Source organism: Pollachius pollachius (genome assembly GCF_949987615.1).
Source record: "Pollachius pollachius genome assembly, chromosome: 3".
NCBI classification, from domain to species: domain Eukaryota; kingdom Metazoa; phylum Chordata; class Actinopteri; order Gadiformes; family Gadidae; genus Pollachius; species Pollachius pollachius.
Window position 1 is genome coordinate 48,942,453 of NC_136936.1, and position 21,481 is coordinate 48,963,933.

At 49.0% G+C, this 21,481-nt stretch overlaps 2 protein-coding genes across 3 annotated transcripts in view; both read left to right on the top strand.

The window, feature by feature from the left end:
* rapgef4a (Rap guanine nucleotide exchange factor 4a) overlaps nucleotides 1-19,123 on the top strand; it is a 38,333-nt gene extending 19,210 nt beyond the window's left edge. Inside the window, exons 8-31 of the mRNA XM_079733676.1 lie at nucleotides 30-139; nucleotides 688-818; nucleotides 1,240-1,423; nucleotides 3,308-3,392; nucleotides 3,848-3,908; nucleotides 4,290-4,366; nucleotides 4,811-4,957; nucleotides 6,382-6,491; nucleotides 7,760-7,845; nucleotides 8,049-8,127; nucleotides 8,648-8,798; nucleotides 9,949-10,034; nucleotides 10,145-10,175; nucleotides 10,284-10,362; nucleotides 11,151-11,300; nucleotides 14,732-14,829; nucleotides 15,281-15,406; nucleotides 15,893-16,071; nucleotides 16,519-16,609; nucleotides 16,795-16,845; nucleotides 17,005-17,092; nucleotides 17,304-17,368; nucleotides 17,464-17,518; nucleotides 17,793-19,123. Of these exons, the coding sequence (XP_079589802.1) occupies nucleotides 30-139; nucleotides 688-818; nucleotides 1,240-1,423; nucleotides 3,308-3,392; nucleotides 3,848-3,908; nucleotides 4,290-4,366; nucleotides 4,811-4,957; nucleotides 6,382-6,491; nucleotides 7,760-7,845; nucleotides 8,049-8,127; nucleotides 8,648-8,798; nucleotides 9,949-10,034; nucleotides 10,145-10,175; nucleotides 10,284-10,362; nucleotides 11,151-11,300; nucleotides 14,732-14,829; nucleotides 15,281-15,406; nucleotides 15,893-16,071; nucleotides 16,519-16,609; nucleotides 16,795-16,845; nucleotides 17,005-17,092; nucleotides 17,304-17,368; nucleotides 17,464-17,518; nucleotides 17,793-17,920 (2,448 nt within the window). The 3' untranslated portion in view covers nucleotides 17,921-19,123. The remainder of the gene's footprint in view (nucleotides 1-29; nucleotides 140-687; nucleotides 819-1,239; nucleotides 1,424-3,307; nucleotides 3,393-3,847; nucleotides 3,909-4,289; nucleotides 4,367-4,810; nucleotides 4,958-6,381; nucleotides 6,492-7,759; nucleotides 7,846-8,048; nucleotides 8,128-8,647; nucleotides 8,799-9,948; nucleotides 10,035-10,144; nucleotides 10,176-10,283; nucleotides 10,363-11,150; nucleotides 11,301-14,731; nucleotides 14,830-15,280; nucleotides 15,407-15,892; nucleotides 16,072-16,518; nucleotides 16,610-16,794; nucleotides 16,846-17,004; nucleotides 17,093-17,303; nucleotides 17,369-17,463; nucleotides 17,519-17,792) is intronic.
* Nucleotides 19,124-19,615: 492 nt separating this feature from the next.
* map3k20a (mitogen-activated protein kinase kinase kinase 20a) overlaps nucleotides 19,616-21,481 on the top strand; it is a 26,041-nt gene continuing 24,175 nt past the window's right edge. For both annotated transcript variants that reach the window (XM_079732529.1, XM_079732530.1), the window contains exon 1: nucleotides 19,616-19,799. The gene's annotated coding sequence lies outside the window, so the exon portion shown is untranslated. The remainder of the gene's footprint in view (nucleotides 19,800-21,481) is intronic.

Below are 21,481 nucleotides of genomic sequence, written 5' to 3' on the forward strand. Positions count from 1 at the left end.
TTCACTCTGCGGTCCCCTGTGTCCCCCAGAAGGTTCCGTCGGAGAACGTCCTGCGGGCTGGGAAGGTTCTCCATAAGGCCATCCTGGCCAGATCACCACACATGATCCGAGACCGCAAGTTCCACCTGAAGACCTACAGGTGGGCTCACCTGTTAGTGACGTGCATGAAGCGGGGGCTTATAAGTGTTGTCTCTCTTTCTGTCTGTCTGTCTGTCTGTCTGTCTGTCTGTCTGTCTGTCTGTCTGTCTGTCTGTCTGTCTGTCTGTGTGTTACAGTGCTGTATCTCTATGTGTTATGGTGCTGTGTCTCTGTGTTACAGTGTCTATGTGTTCCAGTTCTGTGTATGTGTTTCAGGCGCTGCTGTGTGGGGACAGAGCTGTGCTGTATCTCTATGTGTTACAGTGCTGTAGCTCTATGTGTTACAGTGCTGTAGCTCTATGTGTTCAGGCGCTGCTGTGTGGGGATAGAGCTGTCTCTATGTGTTACAGTTCTATGTCTCTGGTCCAGGCGCTGCTGTGTGGGGACAGAGCTGTCTCTATGTGTTACAGTTCTATGTCTCTGGTCCAGGCGCTGCTGTGTGGGGACAGAGCTGTCTCTATGTGTTACAGTTCTATGTCTCTGGTCCAGGCGCTGCTGTGTGGGGACAGAGCTGTCTCTATGTGTTACAGTTCTATGTCTCTGGTCCAGGCGCTGCTGTGTGGGGATAGAGCTGGTCGACTGGCAGATGCAGCAAAGCTGCGTCCACTCCCGGAGCCAGGCGCTGGGCATGTGGCAGGCCCTGCTGGAGGAAGGGGTCCTCAACCTCAGCGAGGCTCACTGTGAAGGTGTGTGTGTGTGTGTGTGTGTGTGTGTGTGTGTGTGTGTGTGTCTGTGTCTGTGTCTGTGTCTGTGTTTGAGGTGATTATGTATGTGTTTGACGGGTGTTGTGTGTGTGTGTTTGTCTGACCAGTGTTGTGTGTGTATCACTAGTGTGTATGTGTTTGACAGATGTTGTGTGTGTTGTGTTGTGTGTGTGTGTGTGTGTGTGCATGTGTGTGTGTTTGTGAGACGATTATGTATGTGTTTGACGGGTGTGGTTTGTGTGTGTGCATCTGTGTGTTTGTTGATTTGTGTGTGTGTGTGCATGTGTGTGTGTGTGTGTGTATGGTGTACGTATGCCTCCTTCGCGTCTGCTTCGTGCGTCTCGAGGCTAACACTCAACCCCCCCCCCCCCCCCCCCCCCTCCGGTTGGGCTCCCAGTGGACCAGGAGCTCAGCTTCCAGGACAAGTACGTCTTCTACCGCTTCCTGGGCGACGAGCAGGAGGCCCCGGCCGCGCCCGGCGACGGGGACCCGAAGGAGGGCCCCGACGAGCTGCAGGAGGCCCTGGGGCTCCTGGCCCAGCTCGGCCCCGACGCACACCTCCGCATGGTCCTCAGGAAACGGTGAGGCCCCGGGGCCGTGGAGGGCGGAGGCCGGGACAGGCTGTAGCACCACCCGAAGAAGAACTCACATCGTATAACGCACTTATTGTGTGTTGGACGTCCTCGCACTTAATATACAGACTTATCGTGTGTTGTGCGTCCTGGTACTTAATGTACGCACTTATTGTGTTGTATGTCCTGGTACTAAATGTACACACTTATTGTGTGTTGTGCGTCCTGGCACTTAATGTATGCACTTATTGTGTGGTGTGCGTCCTCACACTTAATGTACGCATAAATTGTGTGTTGTGAGTCCTGGCAGTTAATGTACTCACTTATTGTGTGTTGTACGTCCTGACACTTAATGTACACACTTATTGTGTGTTGTACGTCCTGGCTCTTAATAATAGTACTTAGCATTGTGTAGCGTCTTATCCTAGCTATCTCGGTTGTGTACGGGGAAGGGGTTAACCTGGTGATTGTTAGTGCTTGTGAAGAGGAGGTTTTTAGGAATGTCTGGGGGCTGGCTTGAGACCAACGGGGGTGTCAGTGAGAAGACAGGGTTGTCCAGTCAGAGGTCCAAAGTTTGGAATTTTATTTTTTCATTTTATTTTTCAAAGGTATGAGCAGGACTGTTTGGATGTGTGTTTAGGTAGGTAGGTAGGTAGGTAGGCAGGCAGGCAGGCAGGCAGGCAGGCAGGTAGGTAGGTAGGTAGGTAGGTAGGTAGGTAGGCAGGTAGATAGGTAGGCAGGTAGGTAGGTAGGTAGGTAGGTAGGTAGGTAGGTAGGTAGGTAGGTAGGTAGGTGGGTAGGCGGGTAGGTAGGTAGGTAGGTAGGTAGGTAGGTAGGTAGGTAGGTAGGTGGGTAGGTAGGTAGGTAGGTAGGTAGGTAGGTAGGTAGGTAGGTAGGTAGGTAGGTAGGTAGGTAGGTAGGGTGTGTGGAGTGTGTGGTTTCTAGGTAGCAACAATCGGCTCCACAATTCATTGCCCAAGTTCAGTTAAATAAATATTTCAACAAGCCTTATAAGATTGCATAACACAATTCATTGACTGCAAAACAAACTCACATTACCCAGTATGCGCACACGAGTAGTTCAGAGGCACAGCTCTCAAGGTTTCAGTGTCCCTGACCAAAGGAAAGCGGTGTGGCCACAGGTACGGCTTAAATAGTCTGTGGCAGGGAGTGATTGAGTGATGGGCTGATTGGGAAAACGAATGGGAAAATAAAGGGGCGTGGCTCTGGGCGTCTGAGGTGAGGAGGGAAACAGAAGATCTTCAGCTTGGCACCTGGTTCTATGAACATCCTTACTGCGCTGACAGCGATATATTGTTGTTTCTCTTTCTTCTGCCGAATGTACTTATGTAAGTTGCTTTGGATAAAAGTGTCTGCTAAATACCCTAAATGTAGATACATGTGTCGTTTTAACAGAGTGAGGCACACTGGCCGTGAGTGTAGCGGGGCTGGATTTGTTCACTCGCTGCGGACAGGAGTGAAGTCTGTTTTGTACACGGAAATTCAATGATAGTGTTTTGCGTCTCTCCTAACAAGACGTTGGCTTTAGGGCTGAAGACTCCCACTCAGAACTCTTGGTTGCCCAGACGATAAGACACACTGGAATTAGACGTGGGTGCGTCCATTAAACATTTGACAGTCACTATAGACAGGACAATGTACAGTACAACTGACGGACAAACAGAGAGTGTGAGTGCAACGAACAGCAATCAATAGTTTAATTGGTACGAAATTAATTGGTACGAAATTAAGGGTGGATTTAAATCGATCTTAGTTTACAGTTCTGAATATTCTGCCCTCGTTTTAAGGAATCAGTTTTTTCTTGTTTGTTTGACTGCGTTGAGGTTTTCAGAGGGGTTTTTAATTGAACTAATGCTAACACATGTCTTCCAGCCCGTCAGAGAGGACAGCAGACGATTTGGAGATCATCTATGAAGAGCTGCTGCATATAAAAGCCTTATCCCATTTATCCATCACTGTGAGTACGGCCGACCACCGATGACTGTAATCAGCACCCTGTCACCTTTGCCCATCAGAGTGATAATAATAATAATAATAATAATAATAATAATAATAATAATGTTAAATGCATAATGTTCAATGTGTGTGTCAAACTGTTTCCAAGTAAACATTCTGGAGATTCCGTGCGTCCCGAAATCCCCCCTTGCAACGACATTTGGCACAAATGATGACACTGAATGCACACGCCCCGCTTAGAAGCACTGTGTTTAAAATGTTCCAGTTGATAATGTTTGCATATTCATTTAAACATTGCTTTCTAGCTGTTTAATGTAGGACCAGCACAATCATACACAGCGCAAAAGCATGTGCTATGATGTGATATTATGCGGCTGCTTTCTTTCTGACTGCATTGGAAGAAGTCTGCCCTTTAAGCATAACGAGGACCATCGAAACCCCTCCTCTTTGTTCCAGGTGAAGAGGGAGCTGTCGGGGGTTCTGATCTTTGAGTCTCACGCCAACGCCGGAACAGTGTGTGAGCAACTACGAACCAACAGGGGGACAGGCAGAATACATATACACGTCTGCAAAACCTAGACGCAGATGCACTTACAGCCAAATTATATATAATTTACATTTCCTTGTTTATGTTAAGCATCGATGCATATCATGTCAAGGCTTAGAATGACGCACGCATCACCAAGCACAAGGCTTTCGCTATGTGAGGATTTGTTCATTAGAGGCAACAACACATTCATATTTATCTTAATAACCACCATGGATGAAGCTTGAGCTCGTTTTTGTCGTTTTCATGAGTAACTTCACAACCTATTGAGGCCGGTTTCTGAGTCCTACCTTTCCTCGGTGAGATGTGGAGCTGATACTGCTGTTTGACGCTGTCCCCCCCCCCCCCCAGTGTTCAGTCAGGGGGAGGAGGGCACCTCGTGGTACATCATCCTGAAGGGATCCGTCAACGTGGTCATCTACGGAAAGGTGGGTGTTTCCCTTCCTTCGGTTTCAGATTCAGATTCAGATTCAACTTTAGTGTCATTGTGCAGAGTAAAGTACAAAGTTTTGTGCAGAGTACAGTACAAAGCACAGTGACAACAAAATGCTTTTGAATATTTGGAGATCTAAATAGAAGTGCAAAAGAGCAATTAAAGGGCAGTTTGAATATGAATTGTCATACAGTGCAATACAGCAGCAAAGTGAAAGTGAGGTATGAATAGCATAAGATGAACAGCACTAGAATGAACACGTGGATTAGATACTGGGTATTTATATGCAGTCAATTAGTATAGTCTACTAATACTATTTCACTCAGCAAACATCACGCAAACACACCGGCGACCACAACGGTGTGCCGCCTGTGTACCCAGTGATGTCCGTCGCTCCAACGCTGTGCCCGTGTGTCGGCCGTGTCGCCCCGCTCCACAGGGGGTCGTCTGCACGCTGCACGAGGGCGATGACTTCGGGAAGCTGGCGCTGGTCAACGACTCTCCGCGCGCCGCCTCCATCGTGCTGCGCGAGGACAACTGCCACTTCCTGCGGGTGGACAAGGAGGACTTCAACCGGATCCTACGCGTGAGCCCGGCGCGTCGGTTCGGAAGTTATCTCCAGCGTCGGCGGATTGGGGCAGATATCCCGCCCCAATCTGGCCCAAGCTGGCAACAACTGGTTATCTCCTGTATACGTCCGCAAACAAACAGTCATGGCACTGTCGCCCTCTACTGGTTGCTCTCTCAAGTCACAGGAGATCCATATATTTTATTTGAGCTGGTTATTTCAAACGGACTAGGCTAAGATCAATTGGTCAATTAAACCGACAGCTGATTGTCGGTTTAAGTGAACGCATGAACCAGTCCGACAGCTGATTGTCGGTTTAATTGTTGGCTGCTACAGTTTCCCCTGGTCTTTATTGTCTCTATGAAAGCTTTGAAAGCACATCAGTCACATCATTTATTGAATTGGAACGTGCATGATAATGATGTAATGTCAGTGTGTGTGTGAGTGTGTACGCGTGCGTGTGCAGTCGTTTATCTTACAAATCTCTGACTGGTCAGAAAGACCCCCCAGGGTGGCCTTCCGGTGGTCTGAAGCCAGCCGTCAGAACGCTGACGGGGGGGTCTCTGTGTTTCTGGGGGGCCGTTCCCGTAATCCAGCGGGTTTAGGGGGGGGGGGGGTGATGTCATGTTGCTGTCTCCACACAGAGGAGCAGCTCTGACGTTAGGCAGCAGCACAGAGTAAATGACCTCAGTGATCAGGGCATGATGCAGTGTTGTTCTGTGTTGTTGTTTAAGTCAAGCCTGCTGTGCTTGTAGACCCGTGTCTGTAATCACAGACACGGGCTCAAAAGGAATCCATGAAAACACGCTTAACTTGGAGTCGGCTTAAGTGGCTTAAGCACTGCAGTCAGTGTACTCTGTCATGGTCTAGTATTCGTTTGAAAGAGCAGATAGACATAATGTTTTAATCATCCTGATGATATCATCATGAATGCATTAATGCACCTGATGTCATGAATGCATGAACCATTCTTGAGTGAATGAATTAATGCACTTTATGTGGTGGTTTGCATGAACCAGTCTGAGTGAGGTCATTAATTAACATGATGTGGTGGATCCATTATACAGTAATTAGTGAGTGCATTACCTTGTGGTGAATGCATGAACCGGTCTGAGTGAGTGCATTACCTGGATGTGAACGCATGAACCGGTCTGAGTGAGTGCATTACCTGGACGTGAACGCATGAACCGGTCTGAGTTAGTGCATTACCTGGACGTGAACACATGAACCGGTCTGAGTGAGTGCATTACCTGGACGTGAACGCATGAACCGCTCTGAGTGAGTGCATTACCTGGACGTGAACGCATGAACCGCTCTGAGTGAGTGCATTACCTGGATGTGAACGCATGAACCGGTCTGAGTGAGTGCATTACCTGGTGGTGAACGCATGAACCGCTCTGAGTGAGTGCATTACCTGGTGGTGAACACATGACTGTGTGCAGGGGGTGGAGGCGAACACGGTGCGGCTGAAGGAGCACCACCTGGACGTCCTGGTCCTGGAGAAGAGCCTCAGCCGGACCCCCCCACAGGGAAACCCCCCCGGCTACCACAAGTACGACCTCTGACCCCTCGCAGCCTGCCGGGTACCAGCATGCATTGCGGCGTGTTGTGGTTGAGTCGATGAGGCAAGAGGTGAGGGAGAGGGGGGAGAGAGAGAGGGGGGGGAGAGAGAGGGGGGGAGGGAGAAAATAGAGAGCGAGCATGAGAGGGCGTGAGGGAGCGAAGGAGGGGGAGGGAGAGGGAGAGAGAGAGAAGAGGAGAGGGGGGGGGGGGGAGAGAGAGGGGGGAGGGGGGAGGGAGAAAAGGGGAGAGAGAGAACGTGGAGAGTGGGAGAGAGAGAGGAAAGATGGAGAGGGAGTGATGGAGAGAAGGGGGAGAGAAAAAGGCACAGAGATGGAGAGAGAGAGGAAAAGGGGGAGAGAGAGACTGAAAGGGAGAGAAAGTAGGGGCGAGACAATGGTTTTAATGCATTATTTATTTATTTTTGTCTTTGAGGAAAGACAGTGAAAGATTACGATTATCAAGGCTTAAGATAAGGAAAATTCCTATTAAGGGTACACAATAGTTTGGCTTTTTTTAAATATAAATGGAAAATGGTATCCTTAAATTATTAAACATCTCCAGAGTGATGTCTGGCAAAGAGCACTTTTGTCAATAAAGACCCAGACGCCCCGACATACCAGGGAGGCCACAGAGGAAGTGGCTATATTCACACAGTCTACAGAAGTGTTATGAAAGCAGAATGTTGTAGGAATCCTTTAGAAACCTACGAAACTTGAGGACTCACAGGGTAGGGCTTGCTGAGTGCTTTCCCTAATTGACTGATCTCTACCACTCCGCTTTCAGTTCCATTGAACAAAAACTGACACTTTCATTGCAGGAATAACGAAGTGGCAGTTTGAATCTCGATTTTTCTTTTTCTTTGTCTCCATCTCCAATTCCCCCGTTCCAAGCTAAAGAAAACACAACCATTCTTATGTTCGTGGGATTATACATTAAAACCTCATTAATGCCTACTTACGAATATGATATTGCACTTCTGCCAAGTCCATTCCGTTAGATGCCACTAAAGTCTACACACTTCCCCTTTAATTGTTTAAGTGACTTCTGCGTCTCTTTGTTAGTGTGGTACTTCCCCGCACTTCCCCGTTATCATGTGACCAAAACCTGGTTACCAGGGTGACGTATCAGAGGAGGCCCTTAGAAAACGCGTGATGGAGACACACAACCCAGGGAAGGGCCCCAGGTAGGGTCCCAGGTACGATATGAGGCCAGGGGCACCTTGATGAGTGAGGCTCTCTCCTCTGTGGTCTCCTGCAGATACACCATCATGGCTGGGACTCCAGAGAAGATTCTGGAGCATCTCCTGGAGATGATGCGTCTGGACGCCCAGTTCACAGAGTCAGGTACCAGCCCCCCCCCTCCTGTTGTTATGGCAACAGGTTTGAGGATTTACCTGTGATATTAATAAACCTGTTTCAGAACCTGTTTTGGTAATTCAATGTTACCGCCATCACCTTTCTCCAGCGTTTGTTTTGGTTGTGTTCCTGATCCTCTGTGGTGACCTTTGACCTCGGTGATGACCTTTCACCTCTGTGATGTTCCCCAGACCCCTCCCTGGATGACTTTGTGCTCATGCACTGCGTGTTCATCCCCAACGCCCGGCTGTGCCCCGTACTGATGGCCCAATATCCTTTGACGCGATAGCAATGAACTCTTACATTTTCAGTTAGGTCTATAAATACTGCGCACATGATGGCATATTCTCAATCTAGAGTCCTAGGAAATTCTTATTATTCTCTCTCTTATTCTCTCTCTCTCCCTCGCTCTCATGCTCACACTCTCTCTCTCGCTCGCGCTCTCTATTTTCTCTCTATCGCTCCCTCCCACTCCCTCTCTCCTTCTCCCTCCCTCTCTCTCTCCCTCCCCGTCTCCCTCTCTCTCTCTCGCTCTCCCCTCTCCCTCTCTCCCTCACCCTCTCTCCACCTCCCTCTCTCTCCATCCCTCCCTCTCCCCCTCTCCCTCTCTCTCTTTCTCTCTCCCCTCTCCTCCTCTCCCTCTCCCCCCCCCTCCCTCCCTCTCCCCCCCCCCCCCCCCCCCTCCCTCCCCCTCTGATTGATAGTTGTGTCTCTAACCCCTCTCCGCCCCCTCGCCCCACCTGGGCCTCCCGTGTGTGTCGTGTGGTGGTCCTTAACGGGGGCGGACCACCTACCGGGCCCGGGCGTCGCAGGGCTCAGAGCAGGAGCAGCTGGACTACACCCTCAACAACAAGCGGAGGGTGGTGCGTCTGGTGCTGCGCTGGGCCGCCGTGCACGGACACCACCTGCAGGAGGAGGACGCCTCCCTCGCCTTCCTCCAGGTACCCCCCCGACCCCCCCAGGGAGAGGTCCACCCCCTCCTGAAGATTGCTTTATATTTACGTTCACATTTAGCAGAGGCTTTTCTCAAAGCCACAATGAGTACATTTGTCAGAAGAAGGAGAGACAGCAATATATCGCTGTCGGTACAGTAAAGTCAACTTTGAATTTCCCCTGGGGATCAATAAAGTACGCCTCTATCGCTCTAAAGTGCGTTCACACCAAACGCGAAGGGGCGTCACGATCCCATACAAAGTGAACGTAGAGACGCGAATCGGGCGAATTATTCGCAAGAGAAAACCGGCGACAAGTTTTGATTTGTCGCGCCACACTTTCGCCCAGCACAGGCGAGCGCGTTCACGAGGATTTGTAGCGCGACATGTTCGCTCGAGTTGAAATATTTCAACTTTGCCGCGACATTCGCGCGATGACAGCCAATCAGCGTTCAACAGCGTGGCCACTGAGTGACATGTGTAACGTAACAGCCAATCAGCGTTCAACCGGCCAACCGTTCCCTGCAGTGCAGTCCGGGTCGAGCAAATTCGCCCGACTAAACTTGGGCGACAACGCAAACGGGCGACAAATGTGTCTTTTGGTGTGAACGCACCATTAGGATGCATCTATCTATCCAAAGTAAACATCTATCTATCTAAAGATTGAAGTGCCAAGCATTGACATTACTAAGGTTAACCCATTCCCCGTATACAACAAATATAACTAGGACAAGACGCTACACGATGCTAAGTACTATTTTCTAGAGCCAGATGTGAATTAATAAACTTGTCAGGTCTTGTAGGCCAATCACCTTCTGGTACACCACCCGACCATACCCTAACGTGATGGAGACATAAGCCAGGGTGTGTCAAATGGATGGTTACTCATTCAGCGATTGGGGGAACATTTTAGTTTAAATATCATCAAATCTGCTGAGTCATACGCACTCAAAGCGACCTAGTCTTAGATTAACGTTCATGTCCTGAGTAAGCAGGTAGGGGTGAGGCTTCTTGCTCAGAGATCCTGCAGGTAGACCCACCTTTAGACCATGTGGCCTCCACTTGGCGTACCTTACATACATACGAGGTGCACTGCTCTGCTAAAGTATATTCACGTCCATATTCCATTACTTCCATTGATGCTAAGCTGTCATTGCAGGAGTTTCTGAGGTGTGTAACAGCTGACGCCAGAGTGCTCCCCCTCAAAGACCAACTCCCAGACCTGCAGAAAATCGTGAACAGCAAGTAAGTGTTTCCTTCATCTGGTCTGAAAAGCGGCCTTGATAGGACATGTATTCAGATTATTTGGCAAACTCTTCTTGTGTGTTGATTATAATTATTTTCATTTTTATCAGCACTGAAGACGCCAGAGCCTCCAAGAAAAAGGTGGGCCATCGACCATGGTGTCGTGGAATAATGGTAAATTGTCAATAAAGCTGTGAGGGTTTTGAATGCACCTGTTTGACCCCCCCCCCCCCCCCCCCCCCCCCCCAGCACAAGATCCTCCTGAGGCAGTTCAGCATGGGAGACGAGAAGCTGCAGAAACGTCAGCCAATCAAAGGCACCGATGAAAGTGAGTGAAAACGATCGGTGCTGAATGAATGAGGGTAGTACTGCTATGTAAACCGTGGACATTGAGAATTAGTATCTTACGCGTTAAGGATGTTATCTCTCTCTTCTCTTTATAGGACGTACTGGTTGGAAATAGAAAAATGTCCTCGAATTTATAGTGTATGCTTTTTAGCTTTTTCTAAAGCTTTTAAATAGCATGTTTTAGCTTAGCTTTTGTTCATAATAGTGGCGCATCATTTAATGTAACCCTCTCTCTCCTTCCCCCCACCATCTCTCCCTCCCCCCATCCCTCCCACCTCTCTCTCTCTACTCCTCCCCATCTCTCCCCCCTCTCTCTCCTCTCCCCCATAACTCTCTCCTCTCCCTCCAAATCTCTCCCTCCCCCTCCCCCATCCCTCCCACCCCCATCTCTCCCACATCTCCCTCTCTATCTCCCTCTCTCCCCCTCCCCCTCTCCCTCCATCTCTTCTCTTTTTCTCCCCCCCTCTCTCCTCTCCCCCATAACCCTCCTCTCCCTCCTCTCTCCCCCTCCAAATCTCCCCCTCCCCCCCATCCCTCCCACCTCTCTCTCCCTCCTTCCCATCTCTCCCACATCTCCCTCTCTATCTCCCCCTCCCCCTCTCCCTCCATCTCTTCTGTTTTTCTCCCCCCCTCTCCTCTCCCCCATAACCCTCCTCTCCCTCCTCTCTCCCCCTCCAAATCTCTCCCTCTCCCTCCCCCCCCCCCCCCCATCCCTCCCACCTCTCTCTCCCTCCTTCCCATCTCTCCCACATCGCCCCCCCCCCCCAGTCCTGTTCAAGGTGTACTGCTGCGACCACACCTACACCACCATACGGGTGGCGGTGGGGGCCTCGGCCCGTGAGGTGGTGGAGGCCGTGGCCGACAAGCTGGGGTCAGCCCCCCAGGACCTCCTGCTGGTCAGCCTGAGTTCGGCCGGAGGTGAGAGGATCCGCGGCCGCCCGCGAATCAGATGATGGGACTGATGATCGGCCGGCGCTCCGGGAAGCAGGAATCCGGAGCGAGGGGGGGGCAGCCATCACGGGCTGATTTATTCGGGGCTAAATGGGCTTGGGTGGGAGGCTATAGAATGTGGATGGGGCTGATAAGCTGCCAGGAAGGGAAACTAATGCTCAGCTCAGTGGCTCTCTCTCTCTATCCTCTGTCCGTCTCTGTCTCTCTATCCTCTCTCCATCTCTGCATCTCTCTCTCTGTTTGTCTCTGTCTCTTTCTCTCTCTCTGTCTCTCTATCCTCTCTCTGTCTCTCACTCGCTCTGCATCCCGCTCTCCTCTCTCTCTCTCTTTGTCTCTGTCTCTCTCTCTCCTGTTTTTCTCACTCTCTCTCCGTCTCTCTCTCTCTCTCTCTGTCTCTCTCTCTCTCTCTCTCTCTCTCTCTCTCTCTCTCTCTCTCTCTGTAATGACATTCAACATGGGGCTGTCGTGACTGTCTGCTTGTTGTTTTATGCTGTTTGAACTCTCTGCCTTGTTGACCCCGTTTGGCTTCACTTCACCTTCCTGCTCGAATGTTCTCAAGGCCATTGTCAGGCTAATTCAATTCATTAGAGTACTGGCATGTTTCCGCACTCTCATCGACTTTGGATGAATCAGTTGAAAGTTGAATATAGGGAATATACATGAATATACAAATACTGATAATACACAAACAAAAAATTGTATAAGACAAAACCTTTATTTAGTTTTACCCTGTACCACCATATCTTTCTTTATCTCACCGTAAATGTTTTGGTCACGGCTACAGCGTGATCCCAGGTTCCATGTTTCCCGGGTTATGGACTTGTTATTTAATAATTACGACCCGAAGGGGATCATGAGGCCAAAGTCTGGGTGTGTTCGGTTCATCACGCCACAGCCAGGAGGAACACAATAATTGACTTACTGGCATAACTGGTTTCAGAGGCGTGCGGTTGTTGTTGTGAACACGCAGCATGCTATTCCTCCGCCTGCCTTGAGACAAGACATTCATTTACATCTGGCGTCTTGGAACTGAATATCTACGTCTATGCCGCACCTATGCTGTATATATAACGTTTAGATCTTCTTCTATGAAGTCATTAAGAGTCTCAGTGACTTCTAGTTTTTCAGATGTATAAATATCTATTATCTATATCTATGAGGCTCTTTGTCGACATCTGTGTCTTCTATATAGCTCTATCTCTACATATGTCTCTTCTATAGATAAAGTCCTCCGGTCTCCTGGGGATGTGTCCGTGTTCTGATCTATATATCTCTAATCGATAGCAATACTGTCTCTTCTATCGATAAAGTCCTCCAGAGTCCTGGGGATGTGTCCGTGTTCTGATCTATATATCTCTAACTCTATATCTATACCGTCTCTTCTATAGATAAAGTCCTCCAGTCTCCTGGGGATGTGTCCGTGTTCTGATCTATATATCTCTAACTCTATATCTATACCGTCTCTTCTATAGATAAAGTCCTCCAGTCTCCTGGGGATGTGTCCGTGTTCTGATCTATATATCTCTAACTCTATATCTATACCGTCTCTTCTATAGATAAAGTCCTCCAGTCTCCTGGGGATGTGTCCGTGTTCTGATCTATATATCTCTAATCTATATCTATACCGTCTCTTCTATAGATAAAGTCCTCCAGTCTCCTGGGGATGTGTCCGTGTTCTGATCTATATATCTCTAATCTATATCTATACCGTCTCTTCTATAGATAAAGTCCTCCAGTCTCCTGGGGATGTGTCCGTGTTCTGATCTATATATCTCTCACTCTTTATCTATACTGTCTCTTCTATAGATAAAGTCCTCCAGTCTCCTGGGGATGTGTCCGTGTTCTGATCTATACATCTCTAACTCTATATCTATACCGTCTCTTCTATAGATAAAGTCCTCCAGTCTCCTGGGGGTGTGTCCGTGTTCTGATCTATACATCTCTAACTCTATATCTATACCGTCTCTTCTATAGATAAAGTCCTCCAGTCTCCTGGGGGTGTGTCCGTGTTCTGATCTATATACCTCCCACTCTTTATCTATACCGTCTCTTCTATAGATAAAGTCCTCCAGTCTCCTGGGGATGTGTCCGTGTTCTGATCTATATAGCTCCCACTCTTTATCTATACCGTCTCTTCTATAGATAAAGTCCTCCAGTCTCCTGGGGATGTGTCCGTGTTCTGATCTATATATCTCCCACTCTTTATCTATACCGTCTCTTCTATAGATAAAGTCCTCCAGAGTCCTGGGGATGTGTCCGTGTTCTGATCTATATATCTCTAATCTATATCTATACTGTCTCTTCTATAGATAAAGTCCTCCAGTCTCCTGGGGATGTGTCCGTGTTCTGATCTATATATCTCTAACTCTATATCTATACCGTCTCTTCTATAGATAAAGTCCTCCAGTCTCCTGGGGATGTGTCCGTGTTCTGATCTATATATCTCTAACTCTATATCTATACCGTCTCTTCTATAGATAAAGTCCTCCAGTCTCCTGGGGATGTGTCCGTGTTCTGATCTATATATCTCTAACTCTATATCTATACCGTCTCTTCTATAGATAAAGTCCTCCAGTCTCCTGGGGATGTGTCCGTGTTCTGATCTATATATCTCTAATCTATATCTATACCGTCTCTTCTATAGATAAAGTCCTCCAGTCTCCTGGGGATGTGTCCGTGTTCTGATCTATATATCTCTAATCTATATCTATACCGTCTCTTCTATAGATAAAGTCCTCCAGTCTCCTGGGGATGTGTCCGTGTTCTGATCTATATATCTCTCACTCTTTATCTATACTGTCTCTTCTATAGATAAAGTCCTCCAGTCTCCTGGGGATGTGTCCGTGTTCTGATCTATACATCTCTAACTCTATATCTATACCGTCTCTTCTATAGATAAAGTCCTCCAGTCTCCTGGGGGTGTGTCCGTGTTCTGATCTATACATCTCTAACTCTATATCTATACCGTCTCTTCTATAGATAAAGTCCTCCAGTCTCCTGGGGGTGTGTCCGTGTTCTGATCTATATACCTCCCACTCTTTATCTATACCGTCTCTTCTATAGATAAAGTCCTCCAGTCTCCTGGGGATGTGTCCGTGTTCTGATCTATATAGCTCCCACTCTTTATCTATACCGTCTCTTCTATAGATAAAGTCCTCCAGTCTCCTGGGGATGTGTCCGTGTTCTGATCTATATATCTCCCACTCTTTATCTATACCGTCTCTTCTATAGATAAAGTCCTCCAGAGTCCTGGGGATGTGTCCGTGTTCTGATCTATATATCTCTAATCTATATCTATACTGTCTCTTCTATAGATAAAGTCCTCCAGTCTCCTGGGGATGTGTCCGTGTTCTGATCTATATATCTCTCACTCTTTATCTATACTGTCTCTTCTATAGATAAAGTCCTCCAGTCTCCTGGGGATGTGTCCGTGTTCTCCGCGCTGCCGGTGAACGGGCGTCTGTTCGCCTGTACCCGGGATCAGCTGGACTCTCTGGTGTGTGTCCGGCCTCTCTCCGTGTGTTTCCACACACTGCCCCGCATTCTGTCACATCTGTGGCCCCCTGTACAGTCGCTCTGCATACTCTCTATTCTATTGTTGTGTTTATTCATGTACCTAATTGTTTTAGCGCTGTCGATGACCTACATGTTGACGTGTTTTTATCTACTGATTTGAGCAGCTCAGTTCTGCGACTCTTCCTGTTTATTTTATCGTTCTTTGACTCTTTGAATTGTTTTATTTGGTTAAAACTATGAAAATGCGAACCCTGGTCACTATCCGTGAGGGGAATGTCCCCACGTCTGTAAAATCGAAATCCTTCCTTTGTTTCAATGCAATCTGAGTGCGAGTTCATCGTCTACTCAAATCCCATTGACCTAGTGCATGTCAACGGTGTAATGATGTCAATGATGCTGTTGCTAAGCGACCGTACCACCCCGCGCCCCAGGTGCCCCTCCCCGAGCAGGAGGGCCCCACCGCCGGCTCGCTGGCCACCTTCGAGCTGATGAGCTCCAAGGACGTGGCGTACCAGCTTAGTGTCTACGACTGGGAGCTCTTCCACTGCGTCCACGAGGTGAGGCCACGCGACAACCGAAAGAGTCTGGGCTCGATCTATCAACCCCCGCAACAACCCAGCTGTAGGCGCCCTTGAGCAAGATGCTACATTACATATCTCGGCACTCACAGTATGTGTCTTTGTCTTAAAATGCCTGCTGAATGTCGAAATATACATGATAAATATTGATGGTCCTCTCTTACGCACTTATTGTACGGCCTTGCACTTAAAAATAGTGCTTGGAAGGGGGTTCACCTAACTTTTTTAGTGCTATGAACATCCTTACTGTACCGAGCACGATATATTGTTGTTTCTCCTTCTTCTGACAAATATACAAACATATCGCTTTGGATGAAAGTGTCTGCTAAATGCCCTAAATGTAAATGAACTGAAAGGTCCTACAGACTCATGTTGTGAACTATGGGATACTTCCGTTCGTTGGGATACTAATCAGTGCAATTCAGAAACGGTGGCTCAAGTTCCTTCCTTCTGGGGTCTCGACAGCACGAGCTGATCTACCACACGTTCGGGAAGAACCGCTTCAAGAGGACCACGGCCAACCTGGACCTGTTCCTGCGCCGGTTCAACGAGACCCAGCTGTGGGTGGTCACCGAGGTGTGTCTGTGCACCCCGCTCAACAAGAGGGTGCAGCTCTTCAAGAAGTTCATCAAGATCGCTGCTCAGTGAGTCTCCTCCTCCTCCTCCTCCTCCTCCTCCTCCTCCCGCCCCCGTACCCCGCAGCGCCCCGTTGAGCGAGACCCTCTCCGGCCTGGACTTAGCCCCCGTTTAGGGTCAAACCGAGTCAGAAGGGTCCATGAAGTGGTTGGGCTGAAGAATCCCAACCATGAGGTTTCTGGGGAGAGCCAGACAGATACGATATCCGTTAGTCGATTTGTCGGACGATATTTGGCCGAGCACAGATGTATCGTCTCCGGGTATATGTTTGCCAACATGAAATCTTTAGAAACGGTTATTACGGTTATTACCTCTTTATAAATCATCTACTTTGGTCGTTGAAACTCGAGAGTCTTCAACGAAGCATAGCCATGTAAACCCTTCCCAACACCACTAGTTTTACATCCTGTTCTGTGTGAAGGTTAATGCTCTGTGTTCCTGTGTTCCCTCCTCAGCTGTAAAGAGTACGGGAACCTGAACTCCTTCTTCGCCGTCATCATGGGGATGAGCAACCCAGCGGTGTGCAGGCTCAGCCAGACATGGGAGGTGGGCGTCTGCACTATGCTATACTAATAATACTGTCATGTTATGTCATTGAATGTAATGCTATTCATTATTAATGCATGCACCATGCATCACAATTAAATACCTGTACTATTCATTTCATTGTTGAAATAATTGTACACACATATCCTGATTCAACGTGTGCCCGTTGGATCGTCCGTCCACAGAAACTTCCCAGCAAGTTCAAGAAGTTTTACGGGGAATTCGAAAACCTGATGGTAAGGCTTCCCGACGGCAACTCATCCTTTCCAGATCACACGACCCTCGCGAACCCAGAGCTGATCCGGGCAGGTTCAGCTGAGTCACGCTGTGTTCGGTGAGCGATCTATTTGACACGGCGGCGTCAGATGTGAGAGCGGTGTGCTGTGTTTCCACAGGACCCGTCCAGGAATCACCGGGCGTACCGCCTGACGGTGGGCCAGCTGCGGCCGCCCGTCATCCCCTTCATGCCTCTGCTGATCAAAGGTTCACGCCGCCCCCCCCCGCGCCCTCTCTCGTTGCCCCCGGCGACCTCCGCCCTGACCGATCGCCACCCTCCAGAGTCCTCGTGCTGTGTGTCTTCCCATCCTGTCGTATCTCGATGTGCCTCTCACGTCCGTTCCGCTGTTAGCACCTTTTGACACGAAGTCTGACCCGCGTTCTCCTCGTTCTCTTCTGCCGCCCCCCCCCCCCGCAGACATGACCTTCGCCCACGAGGGCAACAAGACCTTCGTCGACAACCTGGTTAACTTTGAGAAGATGGTAAGTCTGTGGGTTTCCGACGCCAGAGCGCTCAACCGGCCTGGGTGTGCCTGCTACTCCTCTGATTTGCTGGTTGTCGTTTCCCGCCCCTGCAGAGGATGATCGCCAACACGCTGAGGACCGTGAGACACTGCCGCAGCCGGCCTTTCAGTGAGACACTTTAAAACCCCTCTCAACGCTGTCCACACCTCATTCACAGTCAATTCAACTCAACTGTATTTGTATAGGCCTTAATCAGAGGTACAGTCTCAAAGGGTTAACAGGCTGTACGTTTATGATGCCCCCATGACCCTAACCCCCCCCAGAGGGCAAGAAAAAACTCCTTTATAACACTTCCACTCCTGGGGCGTGGGTGCAGGGTTCCTAGGGACCACTGGGCTCTAACCTGCTCTGTTTCTGTCCCCCCCGTCCCGTCCCCCGTTAGGTCCGGACTCGGCCCAGTCCGCCCGGAACCACCCGGAGGTCCGCAGCTACGTGCGCCAGCTCCACGTGATCGACAACCAAAGGACCCTGACCCGGCTGTCCCTGGGCCTGGAGCCGCGCCGCACCTGACCCCTGACCCCTGACCCCTGACCCGGCTGTCCCTGGGCCTGGAGCCGCGCCTGACCCCTGACCCCTGACCCGGCTGGGCCTGGAGCCACCCCTGACCTCTGACCCCTGACCCGGCTGTCCCTGGGCCTGGAGCCGTGCCTGACCCCTGACCCCTGACCCGGCTGGGCCTGGAGCCACCCCTGACCTCTGACCCCTGACCCGGCTGTCCCTGGGCCTGGAGCCGTGCCTGACCCCTGACCCGGCTGGGCCTGGAGCCACCCCTGACCTCTGACCCCTGACCCGGCTGTCCCTGGGCCTGGAGCCTTGCCTGACCCCTGACCCCTGGCCCTTGACCCCTGACCCCTGGCCCTTGACCCCTGACCTCTGAGCCGGCTGTCCCTGGGCCTGGAGCCGCGCCTGAACCCTGACCCTTGACCCCTGACCCCCTCTGTCCCTGGGCCTGGAGCTGCGCCGCGCCTGAACCCTTACCTCTGACCCCTGACCCGCTGACCCTGAACTCAGGACCAGAGCAGGGACCCCTATGGGCTGCTTCTGCGTGTGTTTTTATTGTGAGCTTGCTGTATAGGAACACACACACACGTACACATACACATACTCACATACACACACACACACAAAAAAAACACATCCACATAAACATACACATACACACACACATACATAAACACACGCACACATGCACACACGTACACATATACACACACACAGACACACACAAACATACACACACACACACACACACACAAGCATACACACAAACACACATAAACGTACACATACACGTAAACATACACATAAACATACACACACACATACAAACACATAAAGATACACATACACACACATTAACCTACACACACAAACATACACACACACACATACATAAACACCGCCCCCACACACACAAACACACATACACAAAAACAAGCACACACACATACAAACATACATGCAAACATGCACACATAAACATACACATGAACACACACATATACAGACAGACAGACTGACCGACAACATTTCAAAGCGCTGCGAGTCTGATTCACTACCGTCAATGTTGTTGTGATAGCCAATATCTTTGACGACAGGACGCAAGAACACGTCTTGTCTTGTCAAATGTACCACGTTTCCATCAGGTGTTTCACGGTGGTGAGCGGCAAAGACAATCCAGGAATCTCATCCCTCAGATGATTGCGTTCTTCTTCACCGTATATTCCATGTGACACCAATTCCTGAAAGTGGAGATCATTCATATTTCTTATATACTGTTATTTACAATATTTTGTATGGAATTATATTTATAAATATTTATGTGTATGGCTTCATTGTGTGTTGTAAAAACAGATATTTATTTTGACTGCAGCATGCAAAAGAGTTATGTATGCATTGTATATTCGTGTCAACACTGTCCTCTTTGAAACTCTACTTAAAGTGCTTGAATATTTTTACCCGCGTTTGCTCTGTAAATGTATACCTAGCCTACTGATTAATTTCTTTAGTTGCCAAATTGTTAATAATTATTCTGTTTGAATTAAAGCATTTCACAATTCGACCTGCTGAATGCTGTTCCGTTTTCCCCCGACAAGCGTCGCTGTTGTCAACAGAATTGGAGTAGTTTGCCCCAGCCCCCTCTGCTCACACCGCGATGTCGGCACAAAAATACTATTGAGCAACTTGTATCGTAACAGCTCAGGGGAAGTTAAAGACTAAACCGCATACTCCAACTGATTCCCGGAAACTGGGAATTGGTAGGCCTTCTAGCCGTCTGCCGGGTTAGTGCGTAAAGTGTCTCCAAAGATTAGTCTGCGGAAAATAATCGCACTAGTTTAGAGGAATCTGCAAACTGCACCGCTGGCTCTGATCTTCACATTGGCTGTTGGTACGTATGTCGGTATGCGCGTATGTTCGGTTTAGGATAATAGGATGATGTTTCATCGGCATAACATTGATTTGATGGCTGTGTGTGAATGAATCCATGCTGCAGAATCCACGCAATTCAAAACAACTCAACTAACAGGGCAAAACTGGTCAAAACACCCGAGCAGAACGGTAATTCATTGTAGTATTAGTAGTAAGTGATAATAGTATTGTTAGATAACGAAACAAATGTAAAACGAGCTAAAGCATGGACTCTCCCCCAGGGATTACAGTGCGTGTGAAAGTGAAAGTTTATACTCGATAGTGCGCTACAAGAGGCTCTTTATACCATCTACCGTCCCATGTGTAGTCAATATTAACATCACAATGTTCTATGTTCCCTAACAATATAAGAGAAGGAAAGGAATATACGGGTAATATTCATGTATATTCCTGTAAAGTTCCGTCCTCTGCAAAACCCTAGCATGATCAATCCTAGAGGTCGGCTTTCGAGAATGTCCCACACACCCTTTCCTCTAAACGGGATGAGGAGGGCATACTGGGCATCAGGTCCTGACAGCACCCTCCCCCCCCGCTTAATCTGTGAAATATTGACTCTCCTAAGTGACTGCACGGCTATCGGGCCCGTATCATTCAGAGGCCCGCGTCTGTGTTTGCTCTGAAGCGAGAACAAGCGGGAAGCAACGAGCCAGAATATCCCCGCAACCGAGGCTGCTCGAAAGGATGCACTGTGTGTGTGTGTGTGTGTGTGTGTGTGTGTGTGTGTGTGTGTGTGTGTGTGTGCGCGCGCGCACTTGTATGTATGTGTGTGTGTGTGTGTGTGTATGTGTGCGCACTTGTATGTGTGTGTGTGTGTGTGTGTGTGTGTGTGTGTGTGTTTGTGTGTATGTGTGCGTGCCTTTGCGTGTGTGTATTTGTGTGTGTGTGTGTGTGTGTGTGAGTACGACAACAGAGCCCTGTGCGGCTCCCCTCCGTGACAATAGAGGCGCGGCCCGCGGGGCGGCGCGTCCCGGCGGTCCCATTCCGGGTAACGCTCAGGGGTGACAGCAGCTTAACGCCGTCGCTAGCCACGGTGGTAAAGTGGGACGCATGCGAACAACAACAACGCAGCCAGCGTAGCCTCGTAACGCCGCAATAATCATATCATTATATCTCCTTTTGATGCCGTTATGCGCAAACAAAGGGAAATGGCGCGCCAAGCGGAAAGTTCCAATCCCTTTATTACACAGGTGGTGGTTGTAAGTGTGCGTTTAGGAGCCAGGGGGTATCGGTAACACACGCTGATGGAGGGGAGTCACACGCACTGATAGTGGGGTTACGCTGAGGTCTTCACAAAGTATCTCTTCCCAGCCTCCTTCCTGTGGAAAAGCATTCCATTTTCCGAATGAATTTGTCAAATTTTCTCCACACAAAAAACCAACGGTGTACTCTGAATTGTACCGTAGAACACGCTAGAACGGTGTACAGGACTGTACTGTAGAACAGTGTACAGAACTGTTCTGTAGAACACGCTAGAAAGGTCTACAGTACTTTACTGTAGAACAGTGTAAAGAAGTGTTTCGAAGAACACGCTAGAACGGTGTACCGGACTCTACTGTAGAACAGTGTACAGAACTGTTCTGTAGAACACGCTAGAAAGGTCTACAGTACTTTACTGTAGAACAGTGTAAGGAAAATGTACGG